The sequence below is a fragment of the Nymphalis io genome, chromosome 28, assembly GCF_905147045.1.
Source record: "Nymphalis io chromosome 28, ilAglIoxx1.1, whole genome shotgun sequence".
NCBI classification, from domain to species: Eukaryota; Metazoa; Arthropoda; class Insecta; order Lepidoptera; family Nymphalidae; genus Nymphalis; species Nymphalis io.
Window position 1 is genome coordinate 5,368,833 of NC_065915.1, and position 21,714 is coordinate 5,390,546.

The following is a 21,714-nucleotide window of genomic DNA, read 5'->3' on the forward strand; positions in this document are numbered from 1 at the left end:
TTACTCCATTATCCTATTTAACTCGACTTTCTATAGAGAAGCAGTAAACGACATAAAGAATTATTTTTGAAGTATTTAAATGAATAAAGTAGAGATAGTACATTCATTGAATGTTAGTTTTTTAAACTTTAACTTTATTTTAATCGCGGTATGTATTAAAAAAGTCGATATTTAAAATAGTATGAAAATACATCTCTAAAATGGATGACAGTTAAATTTTATTGCTAGCCTGAAATAACAACACAATAATTATTGTTAGCAAAACCGTCAACAAAAGTGATTATTTTTTTAATTATTTAATATAAAAAATAAACACACTTTTACAAAAAAATACAATTACTTATTTAGTAGTTCGTATTTTTGCAATTTGCATCATACTTTTTGTTAACTGTCAACACATTCTTCTTGTCAGATTGAATAAAATACGGAGGTTTCTTTTCCTTCGTAAATTTCCTTTGAACAAGGTAAATAATCCGAATGTACTGAAGAAATCTTAAGAAAAAAGTGATTTCTTTATTTATACTTATAATCAACAGTGAAAATTCGTGTTTTTGAGATAAATATTTCCGTTTTCGTGTGTTAATAGTGCGCCCTCCGCACCCATTATTAGCGGCGTTTCACAGGATCAATAAGCCTGATAGATTTATACAACTTAATTTCTGTAGTGTGTGGTTTTAGGAAATAATATTCTACCCTTGACTGTAATATTTAGATACAAATTCATTTCTTTGCGTACCTATTTATAAGTAAGTAAAATGGATTTTTGTGATTTCAAATGAATTTAGCATGGTGAGCAATGAAAATCTATGTCGAATAAATTCAATAAATTATAAAATATTCTACAGACTATTATCGTACTTGTTGCTATCTGATTTAATGAATACTCAAAATATTAACTCAGTGTAGTTAAAAGAACATTAATTTCATATCGAATTACAAATTTCGTATAGTCTTCCGAGCTTAATTTAGTTTTTAAAGACCAAAAACGATCTTTTTTTTTTATTTAATTTCACTTTTGAGTTTAATATACAACAAAATAACTTGACTGTAGAAAAATATACACTAACAATATTTATGATATCGTCAGTCAAATCAAACATTTAGTTGCCCAAATTGGGGTAAAAATATAACTAAAACGTTTGTGCTATAAATGACTAATATTATTGTTTTAATTATAGGGTCACATTGTTATAAAACAAAAACTTACAATAACTTTATAATGTTTACAGGAACTAATCAAGATATCAAAGACCTCACAATGCCGGAACTAACAGAATTGGACAAGGCCACCGCCTCTATGACCGAAAAGCGCAAGGAGGAGACGGCTTCATCGGACAGCGATTCCGATGACACTATTCCAGAATTAGAAGATGCAGGTGAAATATACATTTCCTTTTATTAATTACTTATTCCGATTATTTGAGTTAGATTTACAAAAATTCACACTATATACATATACACAGAAACACTGAGGGCTTTTCTTTTTGTAATACTTAATTTTTATCATGTTCCATGGGAAGGGACTGACTTCTGATGCATTATTGGTAAATATAAAATATGTAAAAATATAATATAGTATGTTTTTTGTTTATTTGAAGGTGATTATTTTTTAAATTAAGAATTACATGATCATGGTCTGCCTTATATTATAAATTTTAATATTTTAATATAACAGCTTAATTATATTATAATTAACTATATTAGGTGTAAAAAAATACAATATCAAAATACTATAATTATATTTCAAAATAAGAACATTTCATTTAAAAAATTAAACAAAACCATAACTTAAATGGAAATTTAATATCTAATCTAAGCTAATGGGAATTCTGTAAACCACAAGGCTGATAAGTCTTCATGATTTTAAAACTGAAAATTATGTAAGTCAATTGAATGAAATAAACTAATGTTGATTCTTTATATGCTGACTGCTATATTATGCCCTACAAACGGTAGTTGATTAATATATCTTAATTTATATTACAAAAATATTCTAATTAACTATTTACATCCACATTTTACTTCCAAGTCCATCCCTTTAGAAGATAAAGTGTAATAGCGTACTTGTGTTTGTTGTTTAATATGTGCAGGTGGATATTCGCCATGGGAATGGCTGACATGCCCAAAATCTTTCGAGTAACTTAAAAACAAAACATAGAAAAGAAAATTTGTTCTAGTAATTTTTAAATATATAATACATATTAGCGAATTAGGAGTAATGTTGTCCTAACATGAAAGAATTGAGGCCACACTACTCGCATTTACACACTGGTAAGAACGCGTGAATCTTAACCAATGAACATGGGTTCAAACCTAGGGAAGCACCAATGCATTTTCACATGCTTAATTTGTTATCATCTCGTGATTGACGGTGAAGGAAAACATCATGAGGGAAACCTGCATGTGTCGAATTTCGCTGAAATTCTGCCCCATGTGTATTCCATGTGTGTTTTAATTTTTGATAGTTGTTAGCTAGACAAGACAAGTAGGTTAATGTTAAGTCAACACATAAATATGCACATAATATATCTATTATGTGACGTTATAATCGAAAGAAATTAAACGATGATTGTGAACTATAACTTCTAATTTTTTTGTTATTTGTAATAAGTACACGAACTGGAAAATTCGTCATCTTGTAGTAAGTGGCCATCACTGCCCAAAGACATTAAAAAATATTAACCATTCCTTACATTGCTAATGTGCCACCAATCTTGGCAATTAAGATGTTGAGTGAGGGATCTTCCTGCCTGGCGATAAACCAGCTCGGGTAAGGATTTCGAGGATTACCTACTTAAGCTTTTCCTCCCCAGTTAAAAATAATTTACTGCATCAAATGCCCAACGTGCCAGGTTCAAACTGATCCAGTGGCTATCAATTATTTTGTTATTCTGGTTCACTTAACCTTCAAACTGGAACATAACAATACTAAGTATTATTGTTTGGTGGTAGAATATGTGATGAGTGAATGGTTCTTACTTAGGTGCGCTTGTGCAACCGTCAAGTAAATAATTACATATACAAAAAAAAAGCGTTTACCATATTTCAATAATAAGAGGGCTGGTAACAGCAAGTATAATGTGTATATAAATTATATTGTAATTTTATAATAAAAATTTAATATAATCAATGAATGAATAAATTACAGGAACAACAGGTGCAGGTGGAATCACGAACCCAATCGCCGGTATCGACATTGTATCAAAGGCTAAGCAGTCCCGTGGGGAGAAGAAGGCCCGTAAAATTATGAGCAAACTCGGATTAAAACCTGTAAGTATATTTTAGAATTAATTAAATTAAATTTAATTAAAATAAGTGTCTGCAGTCGTTACACAAAGCAGCAGCGAACAACGTCTCGATTACAACAATAGTCGATAAAGGTGCTTGTGTGTGGTGTTATCACGAATTTTGACATTTTGTACTGACGCTAGAAACGACGTTTGCACTGCAATGGTTTACAATATCTAGGCGTCAATATGCTGACATCGGCGTTTTAAAATTAGACCACAACAGTACATTCTATAGTAAAAATCGTGACTCTGTAAACGGCCGATGGCGTTGATGGAGACCACAAGCTACCACCTTGGAAATTTCCTATTACTGGGCTTAGGGTTATATTTTGTTTATTTTAAAATATGTAATCAGACTGGCAAATAGCCCCCATGATGTTAAGTTGATCCTAACACTCATAGATATTGGCACCGCAAGAAACATTAACCATCTTACATCGCTAATGCTCCACCAACCTTGAGAGATAAGATGTTAAATTGCTTGTGCCGTATCTACTTTTAGGGTAAATACTACTTCAAATAAGTGACCCTAGTTCTGGAATAACTCATTTATGTATTGTTAATTCATTACTGGTCACTTTTATATATAACAAAAAATTGGGACAAGCAAATATGTTAAAGAATAAAAATTATTACATTCCTTGTATATTAAAATAAATTAGAAAATTGACCCAATATTGACATGGATTGATAAAGATAATTGTAAAACTATAATTTGAACTTTTTTTTTTTAATTTATAGGTGCAAGGAGTCAACAGGGTTACAATCAGGAAGTCAAAGAACATCCTCTTTGTGATCAACTCTCCAGATGTATACAAGAACCCTCATTCCGACACATACATTGTGTTTGGTGAGGCCAAGATTGAGGATCTCTCACAACAGGCAACCATGGCAGCTGCTGAACGGTTCAAGGCCCCAGAGACAGCTGCTGCTGGCAACGACACTGCTACTGCTGGCACTGTAAGTATAAGTACCCAATAAATTAAAAAAAAAGACAGACTTAATACAAAATCTCCACAGTCTGTGGAGATTTGTGTATTTAAAGAAAAAATATATGCTTATAGTACTGTTCTACATTACTTCAAAAATTCTTATAACCGTGTCAAAGATTGAAAAGAAAGAAGATCATTAGGCCTTCTTGTTTGCTCAAACTGCAAGCTTATTAATGTTTATTTTTTTATTAAATATAAATTGTATACCATAAAAATACAAATAATATATAGTCTATACTTTTTCAGTTTAAAAAGAATAATATTGACGATTATTCTATTTAAACTGAAACTTAAATAATTTATACTTAATATAGGCAAAGCAGCTGTGTGACAAGTTATAATGTAAATTACTATTTCAATACAGACAGTGGCACCCATCGCAGAGGAAGAAGATGAGGAAGGAGTAGACGAGACAGAGGTTGATGAGAAGGATGTCGAAATTGTGATGGTGCAGGCGAATGTGTCTCGAGCGAAGGCGGTTCGCGCTTTGAAGAACAACCAATCGGATATAGTGAATGCTATAATGGTAAGTGACTTAGCTTAAAAAATAAATGAACCAAAATTGTTATGAAATTACTTAAAGTTTTACATATTAATATTTGCACACAAATTCTAACATGAAATCTGAAGGTTCTTTTCATAAAAATAGTTCTTTTTTTATTTCATGTACATTGTACAAAACAAAAAGCCTATCATCAATATTGGTTCATAATGAAAGTTTTTAATCTAAAAGACATTTTTTAATAAAAATGTTTATAAATAAAACAAGTATACTTAATAAAATTTTATTTTACAGGAGCTGACAATGTAAGCAGTCCAGACGTAGTCAGTCACAAGTGTTATTTTATATGTTCCTAGCTTTAAGTCAGTTAAAATAATTCAAGAGCGAGAGAGACGATTGTCTGTCTCACCTGTGCATCAGTATATATCAATTGAATCCAAAGTCAATCTCAGCAAAGCCACGAGTATGGATGGTATTAGAAAGGATTATGGGATTGTATATAGAATTATTTACTTCAAAATACAATAAAGTATGGTAAACTTTTTTTTGTTTTTTTTATAATACCCAATATTATTCTTAATTGCAAAGATCTTACATGTTGCGTCATCTGAAAATTCGGCGTTTCAAAACGCTAAACAAGCAGGCATAATTTGTTTTAAGCAGAGTCCATATCCCTATCGCTGAAGCTTATTTAGATCGCATAGCAAATTAGTGATACAAAGCCTTGGTCAGACGGCGAGGCGTTGTGTTTAAGCATTCTTATACTAGTAGTAGCACCGACAGCCCGCCTATCGCGACGTCGCTTTATGACATGTACATAATAATATTAATTAGTACATTACAACTGATGACGCTCCGTGGCCATATCATCCCGTCTAACGACCACACCACCAAGTATATCTAATAAGTTTGTCTAAACCATATATGTATTATCTATGGTCTAAGCTCTAAAGGGTCAACGACAAAATGTTTAAGTATGCCCGACTATATTTATAGAAAACATTACTCTGTCCATAATAGCAGCTAAGGAGTGTTATAAGAAATAGTTATAACTTCGTATACAAAATATGTCCCTCAAATTGTATGAAATTATCTAAAAACTAAGCTATTTTTTCTGTTAATCATAAATCTGGATTTATAAATCCTTAAATATTATTTTGAGGTTAAACCCTCTTTTTTCAGTAACGCCATTCTGGCAATTGATGGAACCCTTACTTTATACTTTTCGTGACATATGAAATACTTCTTACCTTTTTTTTAAATTAATGTTTTTATATAAGGGCTTAATTAAAATATAAAATATGAAGGCGTGAAATGATGGCAATACTAATAATAATAGAAAAAAAACTAAATGCTACTAGTCACTGGAATGTTTTATATAAATTAAAAATATTTTTAAAGCATATCTTGAGATCCTGTAATGACAATACATATTAAAAATTAACGTTCAATACAGTTAATTCTAAGCTAAAATACCTGTATGTAGAATTGGGCAAAATGTAATAAGATTAACGATTACCATTACAACGTATCAATCACAATTACAGTATAACGAAAGTAATAAAAAAAAAATAATAATAAAGTGAGTGAGTAAGTCAAGTAAGTTCGCCAAAGCAATGCAAACCTCTTTAGAAACAATCAAAGTTAATCTGTAATTGTACCTAATTTTTATTTATTATTTTAATTATTGATTACACATTGTAATTGTTAATTATTAATTTAATTACATTTTTTCCTATAAATTCCTATTTATTAAAAGTTTTGTAGGTAGGTAGGTACTAAAAGTAAAAAATTAAATCCTAACGTCAATGTCACCATAATTTTTTTGAAATGACAGTCAATTGTCATTGTCAAAGTTTCATTATCTGTGTTCTATGGATCGTTTGTTTTCTGAAGTCTTTGTGAAATGAAATCTTGTTAAATCCACTTTAATCTTAAATTTGAGTTAATATAATTTTGTGAAAAATGTCCATGTTTCCAGGAACTGTGGCATTTGACGAATTTGGTCGTCCATTTATCATATTAAGGGATCAAGAAAACCAAAAACGGCTAACCGGTATCGATGCCTTAAAGGTATAATTTTTATATAAAACTAAATGAAAAGAATGACTACTTATTAATGCCTTGTTATTTTAGTTTCTTTATATATTAACAAAATATACTTTATCAATATATTTCATGAGAATATTACAACCTATCGAAAGAGCAGCCGTATATAATTTCGTAATTTTTAAAGCTTATAGTAAAATTATTATGTAAATAATCGTTTTTCTTGATAATTTACGTTAATCTACATTCGAGAAGATATAATTTTTCCTCCAAGTCCATATAGTTATTTCAAAAAATTGATTTAAAATATCAGATGCTGAGTCACATGACCAAAATTTGATGAACCTAGTCCTAGTCTGAACAAAATATGTGATAAAAAATATTTATGTATCAAAGTTATTTAATTCGTTCGAAATATAAATAAATAAAATATACAAATATATATAAACACTTCTTTTTTATATTTTGTCGGAGAATAACGGTAAAAAAAACATTCGTAAATAAATTAAAAAAAAATTGAAATTAAGCTTGATTGCAAAATAACTATTATTTTATAAAAGGAATACTTAAAATAACATTACAAATATCTTAACAAATTATTCATTCATATATTTCAATATAATATCTTATGTATAAATACATAAATATGATATATATTGGTTGAAATGGACACCAATGATGATTAAAAATACACGTAGTGTTTTGATTAACAATGAAATCTTCCTTGGCTGTGTCTGAGGTGATCCAAAATTAAAAAAAAAAAAAAAAAAACAAAATATATTATTAGATGGTAAATTAGATGATCTAATTTTACAGTCGCACATTCAAGCTGCTCGGCAGATTGCTAGCATTCTACGCACATCCCTTGGTCCACGAGGTTTGGATAAAATGATGGTCTCATCTGACGGTGAAGTGACAGTCACCAATGATGGGGCAAAGTTATTTAATTCGTTCGAAATATAAATAAATAAAATATACAAATATATATAAACACTTCTTTTTTATATTTTGTCGGAGAATAACGGTAAAAAAAACATTCCTAAATAAATTAAAAAAAAATTGAAATTAAGCTTGATTGCAAAATAACTATTATTTTATAAAAGGAATACTTAAAATAACATTACAAATATCTTAACAAATTATTCATTCATATATTTCAATATAATATCTTATGTATAAATACATAAATATGATATATATTGGTTGAAATGGACACCAATGATGATTAAAAATACACGTAGTGTTTTGATTAACAATGAAATCTTCCTTGGCTGTGTCTGAGGTGATCCAAAATTAAAAAAAAAAAAAAAAAAAACAAAATATATTATTAGATGGTAAATTAGATGATCTAATTTTACAGTCGCACATTCAAGCTGCTCGGCAGATTGCTAGCATTCTACGCACATCCCTTGGTCCACGAGGTTTGGATAAAATGATGGTCTCATCTGACGGTGAAGTGACAGTCACCAATGATGGGGCAACAATACTTAAACTGATGGATGTGGAACACCAGATTGGAAAACTGATGGTACAGCTTGCTCAAAGCCAAGATGATGAAATTGGAGATGGCACAACCGGTGTTGTTGTATTGGCAGGTGAGTTTTTTACTTTTTTGATGAAAAATAATTAAAATAACATAACGTATAAGTTTCCAACAGTGTCATCTTGTTTTCTTAGTTTAAGCTTTTCCCATATATTTATGTTTTCTCAACATTTGTTGTTAACTTTTTTATTGTTAAGAGTTACATACAATAACTTATAAAACAAAACAAAAACTTCTTGTCATCATATTTAAGCTTTTCCTATTATGTTCTTATTAGATCATTATATTATATAAAATAATTAATCCTTACATACATCATATTATTAATGTTGAAAGAAAGCTGTTGTTTAATTTTTTATTGTTAGAGTCAGGTACCTTAACTTTACTTATAAAAATCATGACCGCATGAATTCAGTTATGCTAGCAATATAAAAATACCAACTTATATGATACATCACAATTAATTCCTATATAAAAATTCACTAAACTATTTATATTTTAGGTGCACTTTTGGAACATGCATCTAACCTCTTGGACAAAGGTATTCACCCTATCCGTATAGCAGATGGTTTTGAATTGGCTGCCGCCACGGCTCTAGCTCACTTGGATGGCATCAGTGAAGCCTTCCCCGTTAACAAGAACACAAGGGAACATCTTATTAAGGTGGCAATGACCACTCTTGGAAGCAAAGTCGTTGTTAAGTGTCACAGACTGATGGCTGAAATTGCTGTTGATGTATGTAACTAGAATCTATTATAGTATTTTTTATGTAAAGTAAAAGCTAAACTTGGAAATTTATTTGTAATAGACTATATAATGGACCCATTCTGACTTTGCAGCGTTTATATGATTTTATTTTTTGTTTTGTATAAAAGTCCTAGGTTTGCAATACGACGAACATGACGTAAGAAATATCATCAAAATCAGTTCAATTGTTTAGTGACACACATACAAAAGAATTATATATATGTATAAAGATTTGTAAATTATTAAATATATATATGTCATAAATATTTTGACATATCGAAATAATATATATATATACATGAACATAGCACGCTCTTCGAAATAGTTATTTTTCTCAAATTCTTGATTTCAATTATATTATTCTAAACAAATGAATGAGAACAAGTTGATTTATTTAGAAGATAGGCTATATAACATCACACTGACCTGTGGATGCTAAGCAATCACAGGTAAAACTATAGAGCAGCTACTATAGTACTCTAGACTTGTTGAAGAGCACTGAGCAGTAATAAATATATTGCAAACACATGGTTCAAGATATATATGGAAATTTAATTTGTAGAAAATTATTGTACCCAAATATATTTTCAGGCCATTCTCTCAGTAGCAGATCTCGAGAAGCGAGATGTCAACTTTGAGCTGATCAAAGTGGAAGGCAAAGTAGGTGGACGTATGGAGGATTCTATGCTGGTTCGAGGAGTAGTCATTGATAAAACAATGAGCCACCCACAGATGCCTAAAGTTTTAAAGGTAAGTTTCGAAAATCACATAAGGTAAAGAAAATTTGATGGAGATTAATCAGTGTAGTTGATATTGCTAAATCATTTAAAAATTCACTAATGTCTAATAAATAAATATATATGTAAGTGATTTTTTGTCGATAAGAATTTAGTTCCAAGGGAGTTACGTAATACATAATATAATGTGAATTGCGTAAATGAAATATTGAGAAAGTTTGTATTGATTCTCGACCTTTATTAAAATTTTAGTTATTTAAGTTCATATTATATAGGTATTACAGACAGATGTCGCTGAGAGAGCTAGAGAGAGAGAGGGTTCCTCCTGACTGGCCTAGGTTAGTCTGGATACAGGCCTCGGGGTTGCCCCCTTTACCCGGGCTGTTCCTCACCGGCAAGTTATCGTCTCAAGTGCGCCACGTGACTCGAATCCGATAATATCAAATAGATGGCGCTGTACCTTACGTGCCATTTTTTAAATCGCGCTGGCCAGATTTTCGCGTAAATAATTACTACCGCGGGTTCGAGCCGATGAAAGCATACTTACCTGGCGTAGGGGACACCGTGATCATTAAGGCGGTTCCCCCAGAGCGAGGCCTGTCCATTGCACTGCGGACGGGTTGACCTTGCGATTATCCCTAATGCGGATAACTCGGACGCGTAATTTTTGGCAGTGGAGACTGCGTATGCGCTATTCCCCTTTAAAACACTTTTATCACCAATATAATACTACATAATTATATTATAATACAACATTGCCGTACGGCGATCGGAAGGATTATTTCAAATTTGATTTAAAAAAAAAAGGTCAATAATCAAATTAACATAGTTATGTTTTGTAATAATAATAATAATAATAATTGTGTAATAATTTATGATAAGTATAATAACTTAAATTAGAATGAAATGAAAAACAGGTACATAATAAAAAAAATGTTACTCACTCAGTATATATTTTATAATTATTGTAAAAAAGAAAACTCCTTACTTCTTATTTATGCTGCAGTCAGCATCGGTACTATCAAGAACATAATTAAAATACATTATTTTTTGTGATTATTATTTATTTACTAACACCCCAGTTTATTGACAGTTAACTGTATCGTCATATTAGTTGTTCATTTATCAAAATATTTTTCAAAATTTATTCTTTTATACAGGATGTAAAATTAGCGATCCTCACATGCGCGTTCGAACCCCCAAAGCCCAAGACCAAGCATAAGCTCCACGTTGGATCCGCCGAGGAGTACAGAGATCTGCGCAAGTATGAGCAGGAAAAGTTCTTAGAGATGGTGAAGAGAGTCAAGGTTGGTGTTATATAGAATTAAAATAAGTTTTTCTAGAATTCATGTCATTTTCATATCCATCATGTTTCTTCTAAAAGACAAAGATATTTTTTCGAATGATTGATGATTGTTGAATCAGTGCCCAGATATTAAAAAAAAAAATTAAAACACCAAATTTTTTTTAGACGATAGAGTTTTATCCGTCGTAATCGTAAGTGAAATTGCAAAGATAAATTATTAAATAGTATTGCAGGCTGCAGCCACACAATTACATAATTAAATTTTATATGAGCCACGAGACATTATATTTTACAATTTACAAAAACGAAACTTGTAGAGGCAAAGAGAAGGAAGTTGAAAAGATACAAAGATTCTGTAAAATATATATTAATTCATTACTTTTATTACAGGTTGCTGGAGCAAATCTCGCCATTTGTCAATGGGGTTTCGACGACGAAGCTAACCACCTTCTGCTGGCAGAACAGCTCCCAGCAGTCCGTTGGGTCGGAGGGCCTGAAATGGAACTGATAGCTATAGCTACCGGTGGAAGAATCGTGCCTCGCTTTGAAGAGCTTACTCCAGACAAGCTTGGTTCTTGTGGCCTTGTGAGAGAGCTTAGTAAGTGTTTTATATATTTAAATTCTTTTTTGGCAGTCTTCCAATTGTAGTACTAAGTTAATATATATAATTTACACCTAACCTTGAATATGAAGGGCAATTTCAAAGAGTAAACTGCTGGACAGAATATTATGGAGTGTTATATAGCCCCAAACATCAGGGGGAGGAGACATTCACAGGCTGTTACTATCAGACCAACAAGGCAGTTATTACCAATACAATAGTTTCCAAAGATATGGAAGAAAGTGACAAATGATGTATCGGTGTTTCAGGTGTTTTAAGTTTACTTTATGATCTTGTCCACAGCATTTGGTACATCAAAAGATGAGATGCTGGTCATCGAACAGTGCTCCAACTCGCGTGCGGTGACGGTGCTGGTGCGCGGCGGGAACCGCATGATCGTGGAGGAGGCCAAGCGCTCCGTACACGACGCGCTCTGCATCGTGCGCAGTCTTGTGCAGGTCAGCTCTCATTTTTTTTTATAGAATATGGGCCACCTGGTAAGTGGTCACCAACGCCTATAAACATTGGCACTATAAGAAATGTTAACCATCACTTAAATCCAATCCATTGCAATGTGCCACCAACCTTGGGAACTAAAATGTTATGTGTCTAATTATACTGGCTCACTCACCCCTCAAACCGGACAACTACTGCTGTTTAGCGGTAGAATATCTGATGAGTGGTACCTATGGGGTGGTACCTACCCAGAAGAGTTTGCACAAAGCCTCACCAGTGTACCATGTAGACTTATATGTATTTTAAATCATTCATACTCACAATATAGATTCAGTTACCCTTTCAACATGTTGGTTGTAATCACTTGTTTACAGAAGATTTATTAATATTGTGCCATATGTAATACTCATTAATTTATAACTGAATGCCGCTGCAGAACTGTCAGTACTAATAAGATACTAATCATTAGATGTTATATCATTTCTTCTGTCTGTGTTTTCAAAACAAAATTCAACAAATAAAATTAAATTAATGCTTGTGTAGTGGTATTTCATATAAAAGTAATAATTTTCTCTTACTGCTTTTAAAACATAGGACCTAATGAACAACTGTTGAGTTGGTGGTACCTACCCAGATAGTGTTTTAAAAGTAGGACACAAGTAATTTTTTAGTATTGTCAAAATGGTCTAAAATTTTTTAAAAAGCAATCAATAACAAATAATTATATCCAGATCTATGATTTTAATATGCAGTTAATCTTTAGGACTCACGAGTTGTGTATGGAGGTGGAGCAGCGGAGGTGTCATGTTCCCTCGCTGTAGCTAGAGCTGCTGATAAGCTGTCTTCTCTCGACCAGTATTCGTACAGAGCTTTCGCTGATGCACTGGAGGCTGTTCCTCTTGCACTGGCAGAGAATAGGTATATTGTTGAGTTATTACTTTCTTTAATAGCAGTCTTGCTTTTTTGGATTATAAATTATTAATTATATCTTTCGATTACAGTGGTTTATCACCTATCGACACTCTGTCTGAAGTTAAGGCAAGACAAGCTGCTGAAAACAACAGCAATCTTGGCGTTGACTGCATGGGAAATGGTAAGTAAAATTTTAAATAGAAATTAAAACATGAGGGCAAAAATAACATACTAATGAAGCATCTTTGTCAGTGGACTTGTAGACGTAAAAAGACTATTGACTGAACTGAGCAACTTTGATTTCCACAAGAAATTCTTAACCAAGCCAACCAATATATTATTGATGTCCAATTTGACTTATTGAGTCTAACCATAATGGGAAATTTAAAACAACTATATATGTATTATTTTATGTATTTATTTACTTCCAGGTTCAAATGACATGAAGGCAATGAATGTTATTGAGTCGCTTCACTCGAAGAAACAGCAAATAGCCCTCGCAACACAACTTGTTAAGATGATTCTCAAGATTGATGATGTACGTTCACCGGCTGATGGTGTTCATTGATGAGTTTACACTATATGTAGCTTTATTCCTATTAAACAATAATATAACATTTGTGGAACAGATGTCTTAAGTTTTGCATTTTATTAGTGTACTGTACAACATCGACCCTTCCTGAAACACTTCTTGTGGATGTGTGCTTTCATTTCTAAGCCGAAATAACTCAGTGGATAGAACAAAGATCGAAATTCACGGGTTTGAATCGTAGCACTGCTAGGTTTCATGTATGTAGTAAAGAGGGGGAGGTCGGTTGGAGTTGCCATTCAGCTATCAACAATAAAATTTTATTTATATATTATAGGTTTTTGTTACTATACAGTATACATGTATGCATTCAAGTATTATATATGTTATATATTATTCTATATTCAACATTCAAAAATGTTAAATATATAATGAATTAATCATTTTTACAAATGTAATATTATAGTTTAACTAGAATATATGCATACAAGTTGGGATTAAAATGTCTAGCTTTTAAGGTACTATGTACTGTACTAAATAATATTTTAATTTAATGTTTATTTTAACATGTTCGGTATTAATAAGCTTTGATCACAAAACATTTTATTTTATGCGGTACCAAATAACTGCTAATAAACGAAGCATTAATTTGAAATTTGTTTTATGTTTCTATTAAACAGTATTTTTTTAAGCCACCTTGGGCATCACTGATAAAACCGTTACATTCTTGATATAGATTTATTATAACAAGCTTATAATTAACTCTTTACATTTGTGATGGTCAAAATCTTGTAACAGACTGTATATCCAGTTTCACTTAACACATTGAGCTGCAATTTTGCACTTTTTTTGTTGCTGGTAACAATATCATATAAAATACATTTTATTTGTATTATTGGAATAAAAGTTTGATTTTAATGTCTTATGTGTTTATTGTTATTATTAATAGCCCCGTTTTCTTAAATACAGTGAGGTTTGATAAGAAATTTATTATAACAGGAGCATGTTAACGATGAGTAATATTGTTAATGCGAAAGTGTGTGTGTTTGTTTGTTACGCTTTCACATCTTAACTACTCAACCAATGAACAATGAAATTTTGCACAAAAATTATCAGGGAAAAGAACAACCAACTAAACACTCACATGCAGACAAATTAGTACTTTAATAATAAGCATTGCATCTTAATATAATACACGAATTAAGCGAGATAAAGAAATTTTTGTTTATTTAAATTTATACTTTTCGTTAAAACACTGAGTATCAACAAAAATTATCAAAAATAATTTTAGTGATAACAATTTTTGACATGCCAATTGTATATCTGGCTACATGCATTTATTGTTGAATTTAATTATACGAATAAGTGAATGCTTTGGTGCACTAATAAATTAATTGAGCTAATATTAATATTGTTTGTTTTATTTTACTTTAATGTTCTTAATAAATTTTATTGGCTTTGTGCAAGCTCGTCTGGGTAGGTACCACCCACACATCAAATACCGCAAAACAGCAGTACACCAAGTACTAACATAGTTGTGTTCCGGTTTGAAGGGTAAATGAGTGTAATTACAGGCACAAGGGCCATAACACCTTAGTTCCCAAGGTTGGTGGCGCTTTGGCGGTATAAGCGATGGATTTTTCTTAACATTGAGAATGTTTGGGCGTTGGTGACCACTTACCACCAGGTGGTCCATTTGCTACCTATAATATAAAATATATATACATAAATTAAACGCAAGAGTGCAGAAAACGTGTAAAAGGTTTATTTATATATTTTTAAATATTTATTGTTAAAAGTAAAATTACCTAACAATTATTAAATTCTCCGCATAAATGAAAGGCAAATAAATGTCAATGTTTTTATAAAAAAATTTACGTAACTAATATTATTCAATTCTCAACATTCCATTTTTAAGCAGGCCCACTGCTAGTTGTTTAAATAACCTTAGATTTTTATATATCAGTTCAGTAACGCATAACTCTTATGAATCTCAAACTCTTGGTGGTTGGGATAGGTTTCATCACTTATGCAACCACTAACCGAAAATACTTAGTATTGTTGTGTTCTGGTTCGAAGGGTGAGTGACCAGTGTAACTACAGGCATAAGGGACATCACATCTCAGTTCTCAAGGTTGGTGCATTGTGCAAGCGCATTCATGATGTAAGGAATGGTTAATATTTCTTACAGCGTCAATGTCTATTTGCGGTGACGTCAGAGTTTTCCGAGTAGATCGCGTGATACATTCTGATTCCGTACATTCTGATAAGGGATCTTAAGGGTACAATCATCAGTGACCTGAAAATCCAATTTTTAAGTACTCTGGCTAGCCTTTTCGATATATTTTGTGTTTTTCCATTTAAATAGTACATAAATAATAATTGTTACTGTACCTCCATATACTGTAACTGACAAGCTGATCTTTTTCCTTATATGGGATGCTATTTAGTTATTGTAGTGTAAGGTTATTTAGAGAAAATCTATAAATGTGAAGACCTGCTTTTACATTACCAACTCATGCATTTCATTCGTCAATCGTTTACCGAGCAAAGAGTCTACTCCGAAGACTTCCTTGCTCGTTTACGCCGCTATATATCGAATCTTTCAAACGCTAGCGCTTTCCCTTCTTCTTCATATTCCTCCCTGGTCATACAGAAGGAGTAGAAGTCAGGGTCCCTAAACATTAATTTTCCCCCTTCCCACGCATACGTCACAGGATTCTCCCCCAAAGTGACATTAACTTCAAAATGGTCTAATGCAAAAGCCCTAACTTCGTTGAAAACGCGATCACGAAATCCAGGAAAGAGTGTGTTGCCACCATACAAAACTATATTTTCTAACAAACTCTCCTTGTTTTCTTCTGGACATCCGTCAATCGAATGCATTATTGCTTCTGGTATTCCCATTTGAGGTATTCCCACATCTGAGGGCCTGAATAGAAGCTCTGGTATAGAGAACCGTTCATTGTTTAAACGTAATGTCTGTTGTTCCAAGTCCTCATCGGGTTTGACAATGTCTCGAAGATATCCTCTCCTTATTGTTGTGTAATCGGGCAGTACGTAATCTTTGACGATAGTATTACTCGACCCTGAAATTCAAATAAAATAAAAAACATAAATTATTACAATTTAATGAAATTCTAATTTGTCAGTATTTCAAAATGATGCAGAAAAATCAGGTCTACGTTCTGGCGAAAACTGTTCCAAGCCGTGGTTCAGTCTAATTCATTTTAGTTAAAACTGGAGAACCGGTTCGCTGCCTTGGAAACCAACATCGACGTTGACATCGACCAGAAACTCGACAAAGTGGTGGGTATTCTTAGGAAAGAGGGGACGAAATTCTATCAAGCGCAAAACACCGGTAAGAGGTCCAAGCTTTCGGGAGAGTCTCTAGAGCTAATGCGAAAACGACGTGAAAACTCTACAGTCACTTCATCAGATCTGAATAAGGTAATATCTAAGCTGGTAAGACGTGACCTCCGAAATTCCAATACACACATTAGAAAAGAATCGATCGAGCGAAATCGGGGGTCAAGTCTTCGTACAACAGCTAGGTCGAAGCCATCTAACGAATTTGACCACTTCAAAGGGATAAGTCGTTGCTCGAGCTTTTTAAAGAAGTACAGGACTTCTACGGCTTTGTGAACTTGGCACCCGACTTTAGAAAATCGAATTTTTTCTTTTTGATTCTTATAGATATTCGTATGTAGTTGATTTTAGTAAATTTTTTTTCGTTTGTAGTAGCTCTAAAAAAATATTGGAGGACATAAAAAAAAACTCATCCCCCGGTTTTGTCGACACTCAAATTTAATAATCATGGAAGACTGTGTAAGTACTCCCATACCAAAAAATAATACAAGAATAAAATAATAGAGACCCATCAAAATATAGATCTATTGCAATTACCTTACTGCACTATAAAGTCATGGAGCAAATAGTTAAAATATGACTACTTCAGTAGCTAGAGGAGCACCAGCTTATCAGCAATCATCAATACTGGTTTTTGACATGATTGGCCTATGGATTATCTTTTAACTAGCAACTGTTGATGTTTTTGAGAAGGTGGTCAGATCAGACGATATGTGGAAAAACTTTATTACTTGGACACAGTTTTAGATTAATTTTATTGTTTAAATTAAAATTGCAAATAGTAGGATATTACCAAGCAATGTGTTATATGCATAGACTCAAATCTTTTATAGTTTCTTTATATAAATATATGTTATATCATGTAACAAGTTATAAATTAAATTACCTTTCCGCCTTGCTATTTCCATGTCAGCCATAAAATCTTGTGAAACAAAGCAAGAATCTTCTTTGGCCTGATTGATTACATAACTTTCTTCCATAACATTTAATTGTCGGTATGATAGAATTTCTTTCAAATGGTTCGTTAACACTTTCCCACCAACATCAATCCTTCGTATACCTTCTTTATATTTTTTACCCTTAATATAAGGCACTATATATGTATAACTATAACCTGAATCGACCACTACAGTGCATTCATTATTATGTGTCTTTCTATAGTGATATTCAGCCAAATCTGTTGCATTTATACGTAATAATGATTGGCATTCATACTCCTCGAAGAATATTTCCGTTATAGCTTCTTGTATTGATGAAAAATTATAAATTGGCTCAGTAATGATCAAAGGAGTCTCACTAAAGTTCACTGGACAACATTCTTTGCTAAATATAAAGTCCCAAATTGTTTTTTGGGTGTCCCAATTAACAAGAAATCCTTTTTGAAAGGGTAGGATGTAGAATAGACCTGACGCATCACGACATTCTTCAATTTGCGATCCGACGAAAGGTCGACGTCTTTCAGATTTGGCTTTCATTATGCAGTTGGGGACTACTTTCGGTTCCATTGTGGAGAAACCAACTTTAGCTGTATACGCTCCATTATCCAGAATATAACAAGATGATTCGCTCATGTTGAGGTTACCGGTTACACGGTTTTATTAAAACTTACTACCTAATAATAATCAATATGAACTAAATTATTTTTATCACATAATAATATAATATTGTATCTATTGAAAATGAATTACTGCTTCTGTTACTATAAAGTATTATTTCAGAATAATTGTTTTTGTAAAGGTTGAAATCAAATAATACAATACAATCGTTCCAGCGTCAACTGTCAAATTGTCAATATATTGGTGACATTAAGAGATGTCAAATATATACTAAATGTCTAAATTCCAATATTTAAAAGACTATTTAAAAAAATCAGTTATTATAAAGGTAATTTTTTTATTAATAACCTTTTTGGTACGATAATTTTAGTGTAGCAATTTCTGTGAATTTCCATAGACTTAACATAAATAGTTCATTAATCTAAAAATATAGTCAATGATTTTAAAATGTATTCTTTCTTCATTGGCTGATTTGAAATTATATTTTAACTCTTTCACCGCTATCCAACTATGTGCCATGCGCGTAATATTAAAGTGTAGAATATATTGATTCAGTTTACTTAGTTAGTTTTAGTATACGTTACCAATTTACATTTGACGGTTGCAGATACGTATTTTTAGAGAATTTACTTTAATAAAAAGTCCTACTTAGTGTTCGATACATATAAACACTGTCTGCATCGCCATACCCGTGATTTTACAAAGAATAGGGTTGCAACATTTATAAAAAAATAATTAGAAATTCACGGTTCTAAATCAATAATAATCGTGATCATTCAGATCCAGATCAATCTGGTATTCTTCTTCATATACAGATTAGGCATTACAACATACTTCAATAAAAATTATATTACATTCTATAACAAGCACATTATAAAATGTCATTATAAATTGTCAATAACAAAACAATAAATGAGCAAATATGCAGAAGAAAGTAATTGTTCATGTTTTTTTTAATGTAATATGCAATAATGTGTGCTATGTATCAATAGATAATATAGGTGCATGTGATGTGCATTTTAGATGTTTATGAGACGTCTTTGAAATTTATGAAACTGAGAAAATGAATATATAATAACATTCGGATATTAAAATGCCCGAAACAAATACTATTGTTTTGAAATAAAAGTCAATGTAATTTATAACATTATATTATAATTTAATTCACAGATTGCTAGCTTATACCTAAAACATTCTTTAGCCGATGCAAAGCAATGTTACCTGTAAAGAAAATAAAATCAATTATTAGTAAGTGTAGCTTATTTTTTTGAATGTCCATCGATAATTCAAGTTTATTTTAAGTAGATGATTTTATAGGCACTCCTTGGAACATTCCTTGGAACAATGATACATTCAATTACTGAAAATTTGTCATTAAAAAATAGATTGTAAGACATAAATAGTATTAAAGAACTTTAAGGAAGGATTTGAACATTAAAAATAAACAGTTTAAGAAACTATATGTAATTATTTATTATTAAAATTTAGGAAGAATATTTATATTATATTAAATATTTGGATAAATCAATATTTACAAAACTTATTTTGTTTTTGTTCCATGTTCAACTTGATTCAAGTTATAATATAATTAAAAGTTTGTATATGTCCAAATTTTAATTATATTTAAATAATTGTATACCTACTAAAAGTAGTTGGGGCAATTTTATCTGGGTCAGTACCATTCATACTATACTATGTGAAAAGCCCACAATGTAATGGGAATGTTTCAAATATTATTTTTAGTGTGAGTACACTATGAGTCAAATAAATAAAATTAATCTTACTATTTACTTCTTGAGAAGTTGATGGCGGCAAATGAGGAATGGTGCAGAAAGACCTGAACCGACATATACCATGAACAAAGCTGTCAGCTTGTACCGGTTGGAGATGTCAAATGGCAGATTCTAGAATAGAACATAAAAAAGAAATATTAAATAAATAATTATAAACAGTAAATTTATATTAGAATAAATAAAGAATTACCTAAATTGTTATATATTTCGTTTTTGAATATATGTTTGACAGTGTAATTATATTCATATTTCTTTTAATAAATAGCTTATATTATACAAGTTTAATTTTGTTGATATTTAATTTTTTTAATGAAAAATTACATATTTTATCTATTTTTATAATTCACGAGAAAGCAATTAATTAATAATATGCATAGATATAAATTTCAAAAGGATTTAAATGTAACAAAACTATTATCACTGTAATATAACCTATAGTAAATGAAATGTTTAAATTTTTTGGTATTTTCAAACATTTGCAAAATCAATTATCTTTTATTATTTTCATCGTATAAAAAGTAGACCACTTGTCTAACTAACAAACTATAAACAAAAGACGAGTTTTCTTAAAACGTAGATTATGTAATGTTTAAGTATTTGAATTTGGAACTCACCTCGCCAGGGACTCCACCATGAGAGTGGTTTCTGATGAAATTTGTCATAACATTCCTTCCAAGTTTGTTAGAAGAACGAGCTAAAGGACCCAGCATTTTGATGATTTCCGTAAGACTTTTTCGTCAAAATGTGAGAAAATTCGATATTCTGTCGCAGTCGTGAATTTTTTTTTTTTTTACAATCCTACCACTGCGTTCGTCGACATACATCCCTTCGGTAGTTTTTGAACGCAACCATAATTTTATTATAAAATAAAAGCCAGAATCCTGTTAAATTAATTTATTTTCATTAAGGAACAGTGCTACATTTACATAAAATAACTTAATATTTGAAGTTAGCTTTTTACCTGAAACAAAAAAAAATAACATTAAAGAATGATATAACTAATGAAAAGAGAATAAATAAATAAAAATATAATAACAAACCAAACATTCAACTGGTAATAACCAATAGGATAAAAAAGAGAAAGAATTGATTAATGAAACATCCGTTAAAAGATTTCTTTAAAGTAAACATACCTTAGCTGTTATAAACTATAATATATTTTTGCTTCTCGCATATTAAGTTAGTATCTTATTACTTTTTTGTGTTTAATGAGTGCATGCTAGAGCCTAAACGTCTCAAGACATTATTGTAATCGTAGAACTATACTACCCATTGTCCTGAAAGCTATGGTGAAACAAATTTGACATTCGAGACTTGTTTAGTCGTATGTTC

General features: G+C 31.2%; 3 protein-coding genes, 1 long non-coding RNA gene and 1 other non-coding gene across 6 annotated transcripts; 3 read left to right on the forward strand and 2 right to left on the reverse strand.

The window, feature by feature from the left end:
- The first annotated feature begins 383 nt into the window (after positions 1 to 383).
- On the forward strand, positions 384 to 5,324 carry LOC126779139 (nascent polypeptide-associated complex subunit alpha). Of its 2 annotated transcripts, none has more exons than XM_050502997.1 (6): positions 384 to 464; positions 1,230 to 1,376; positions 3,149 to 3,270; positions 4,032 to 4,250; positions 4,647 to 4,808; positions 5,079 to 5,324. In XM_050502997.1, the coding sequence occupies exons 2-6, from the start codon at positions 1,259 to 1,261 to the stop codon at positions 5,091 to 5,093; spliced, it is 636 nt and encodes a 211-aa protein (XP_050358954.1). In that variant the 5' UTR covers positions 384 to 464; positions 1,230 to 1,258; the 3' UTR covers positions 5,094 to 5,324. The 2 variants fall into 2 exon arrangements, with proteins under 2 accessions (XP_050358954.1, XP_050358955.1); XM_050502998.1 differs by lacking the exon at positions 384 to 464 and adding an exon at positions 728 to 746.
- A 1,322-nt stretch (positions 5,325 to 6,646) lies between these two features.
- On the forward strand, positions 6,647 to 14,589 carry LOC126779079 (T-complex protein 1 subunit epsilon). Its single transcript, XM_050502904.1, has 10 exons — positions 6,647 to 6,857; positions 8,194 to 8,428; positions 8,879 to 9,111; positions 9,715 to 9,873; positions 11,021 to 11,167; positions 11,557 to 11,764; positions 12,071 to 12,225; positions 12,987 to 13,141; positions 13,225 to 13,316; positions 13,567 to 14,589. The coding sequence occupies exons 1-10, from the start codon at positions 6,750 to 6,752 to the stop codon at positions 13,701 to 13,703; spliced, it is 1,629 nt and encodes a 542-aa protein (XP_050358861.1). The 5' UTR covers positions 6,647 to 6,749; the 3' UTR covers positions 13,704 to 14,589.
- Positions 10,400 to 10,561, forward strand: LOC126779365 (U1 spliceosomal RNA). The gene has a single exon (XR_007670338.1). It is a non-coding gene; the product is annotated as a U1 spliceosomal RNA (small nuclear RNA).
- A 969-nt stretch (positions 14,590 to 15,558) lies between the features above and the next one.
- LOC126779100 (actin-related protein 6) lies at positions 15,559 to 18,764 on the reverse strand. Its single transcript, XM_050502938.1, has 2 exons — positions 17,920 to 18,764; positions 15,559 to 16,753 (listed from the first exon to the last, which is right to left on the reverse strand). Exons 1-2 carry the CDS (start codon positions 18,602 to 18,604, stop codon positions 16,254 to 16,256), a joined length of 1,185 nt encoding a protein of 394 aa, XP_050358895.1. The 5' UTR covers positions 18,605 to 18,764; the 3' UTR covers positions 15,559 to 16,253.
- A 960-nt stretch (positions 18,765 to 19,724) lies between these two features.
- Positions 19,725 to 21,153, reverse strand: LOC126779160 (uncharacterized). The gene is made up of 3 exons (XR_007670271.1): positions 20,997 to 21,153; positions 20,374 to 20,493; positions 19,725 to 19,810 (listed from the first exon to the last, which is right to left on the reverse strand). It is a non-coding gene; the product is annotated as an uncharacterized LOC126779160 (long non-coding RNA).
- Between the last annotated feature and the right edge of the window lie 561 nt (positions 21,154 to 21,714).

Coding starts and splice junctions, on each gene's coding strand:
- LOC126779139 (XM_050502997.1), top strand. CDS start 1,259: ATGCCGGAACTAACAGAATTGGACAAGGCCACCGCCTCTATGACCGAA. Junction 1,377..3,148: donor TCCAGAATTAGAAGATGCAG/GTGAAATATACA, acceptor AATAAATTACAG/GAACAACAGGTGCAGGTGGA. Junction 3,271..4,031: donor GCAAACTCGGATTAAAACCT/GTAAGTATATTT, acceptor TTTAATTTATAG/GTGCAAGGAGTCAACAGGGT.
- LOC126779079 (XM_050502904.1), top strand. CDS start 6,750: ATGTCCATGTTTCCAGGAACTGTGGCATTTGACGAATTTGGTCGTCCA. Junction 9,112..9,714: donor TGGCTGAAATTGCTGTTGAT/GTATGTAACTAG, acceptor ATATATTTTCAG/GCCATTCTCTCAGTAGCAGA. Junction 12,226..12,986: donor TCGTGCGCAGTCTTGTGCAG/GTCAGCTCTCAT, acceptor GTTAATCTTTAG/GACTCACGAGTTGTGTATGG.
- LOC126779100 (XM_050502938.1), bottom strand. CDS start 18,604: ATGAGCGAATCATCTTGTTATATTCTGGATAATGGAGCGTATACAGCT. Junction 16,754..17,919: donor GGAAATAGCAAGGCGGAAAG/GTAATTTAATTT, acceptor TTTGAATTTCAG/GGTCGAGTAATACTATCGTC.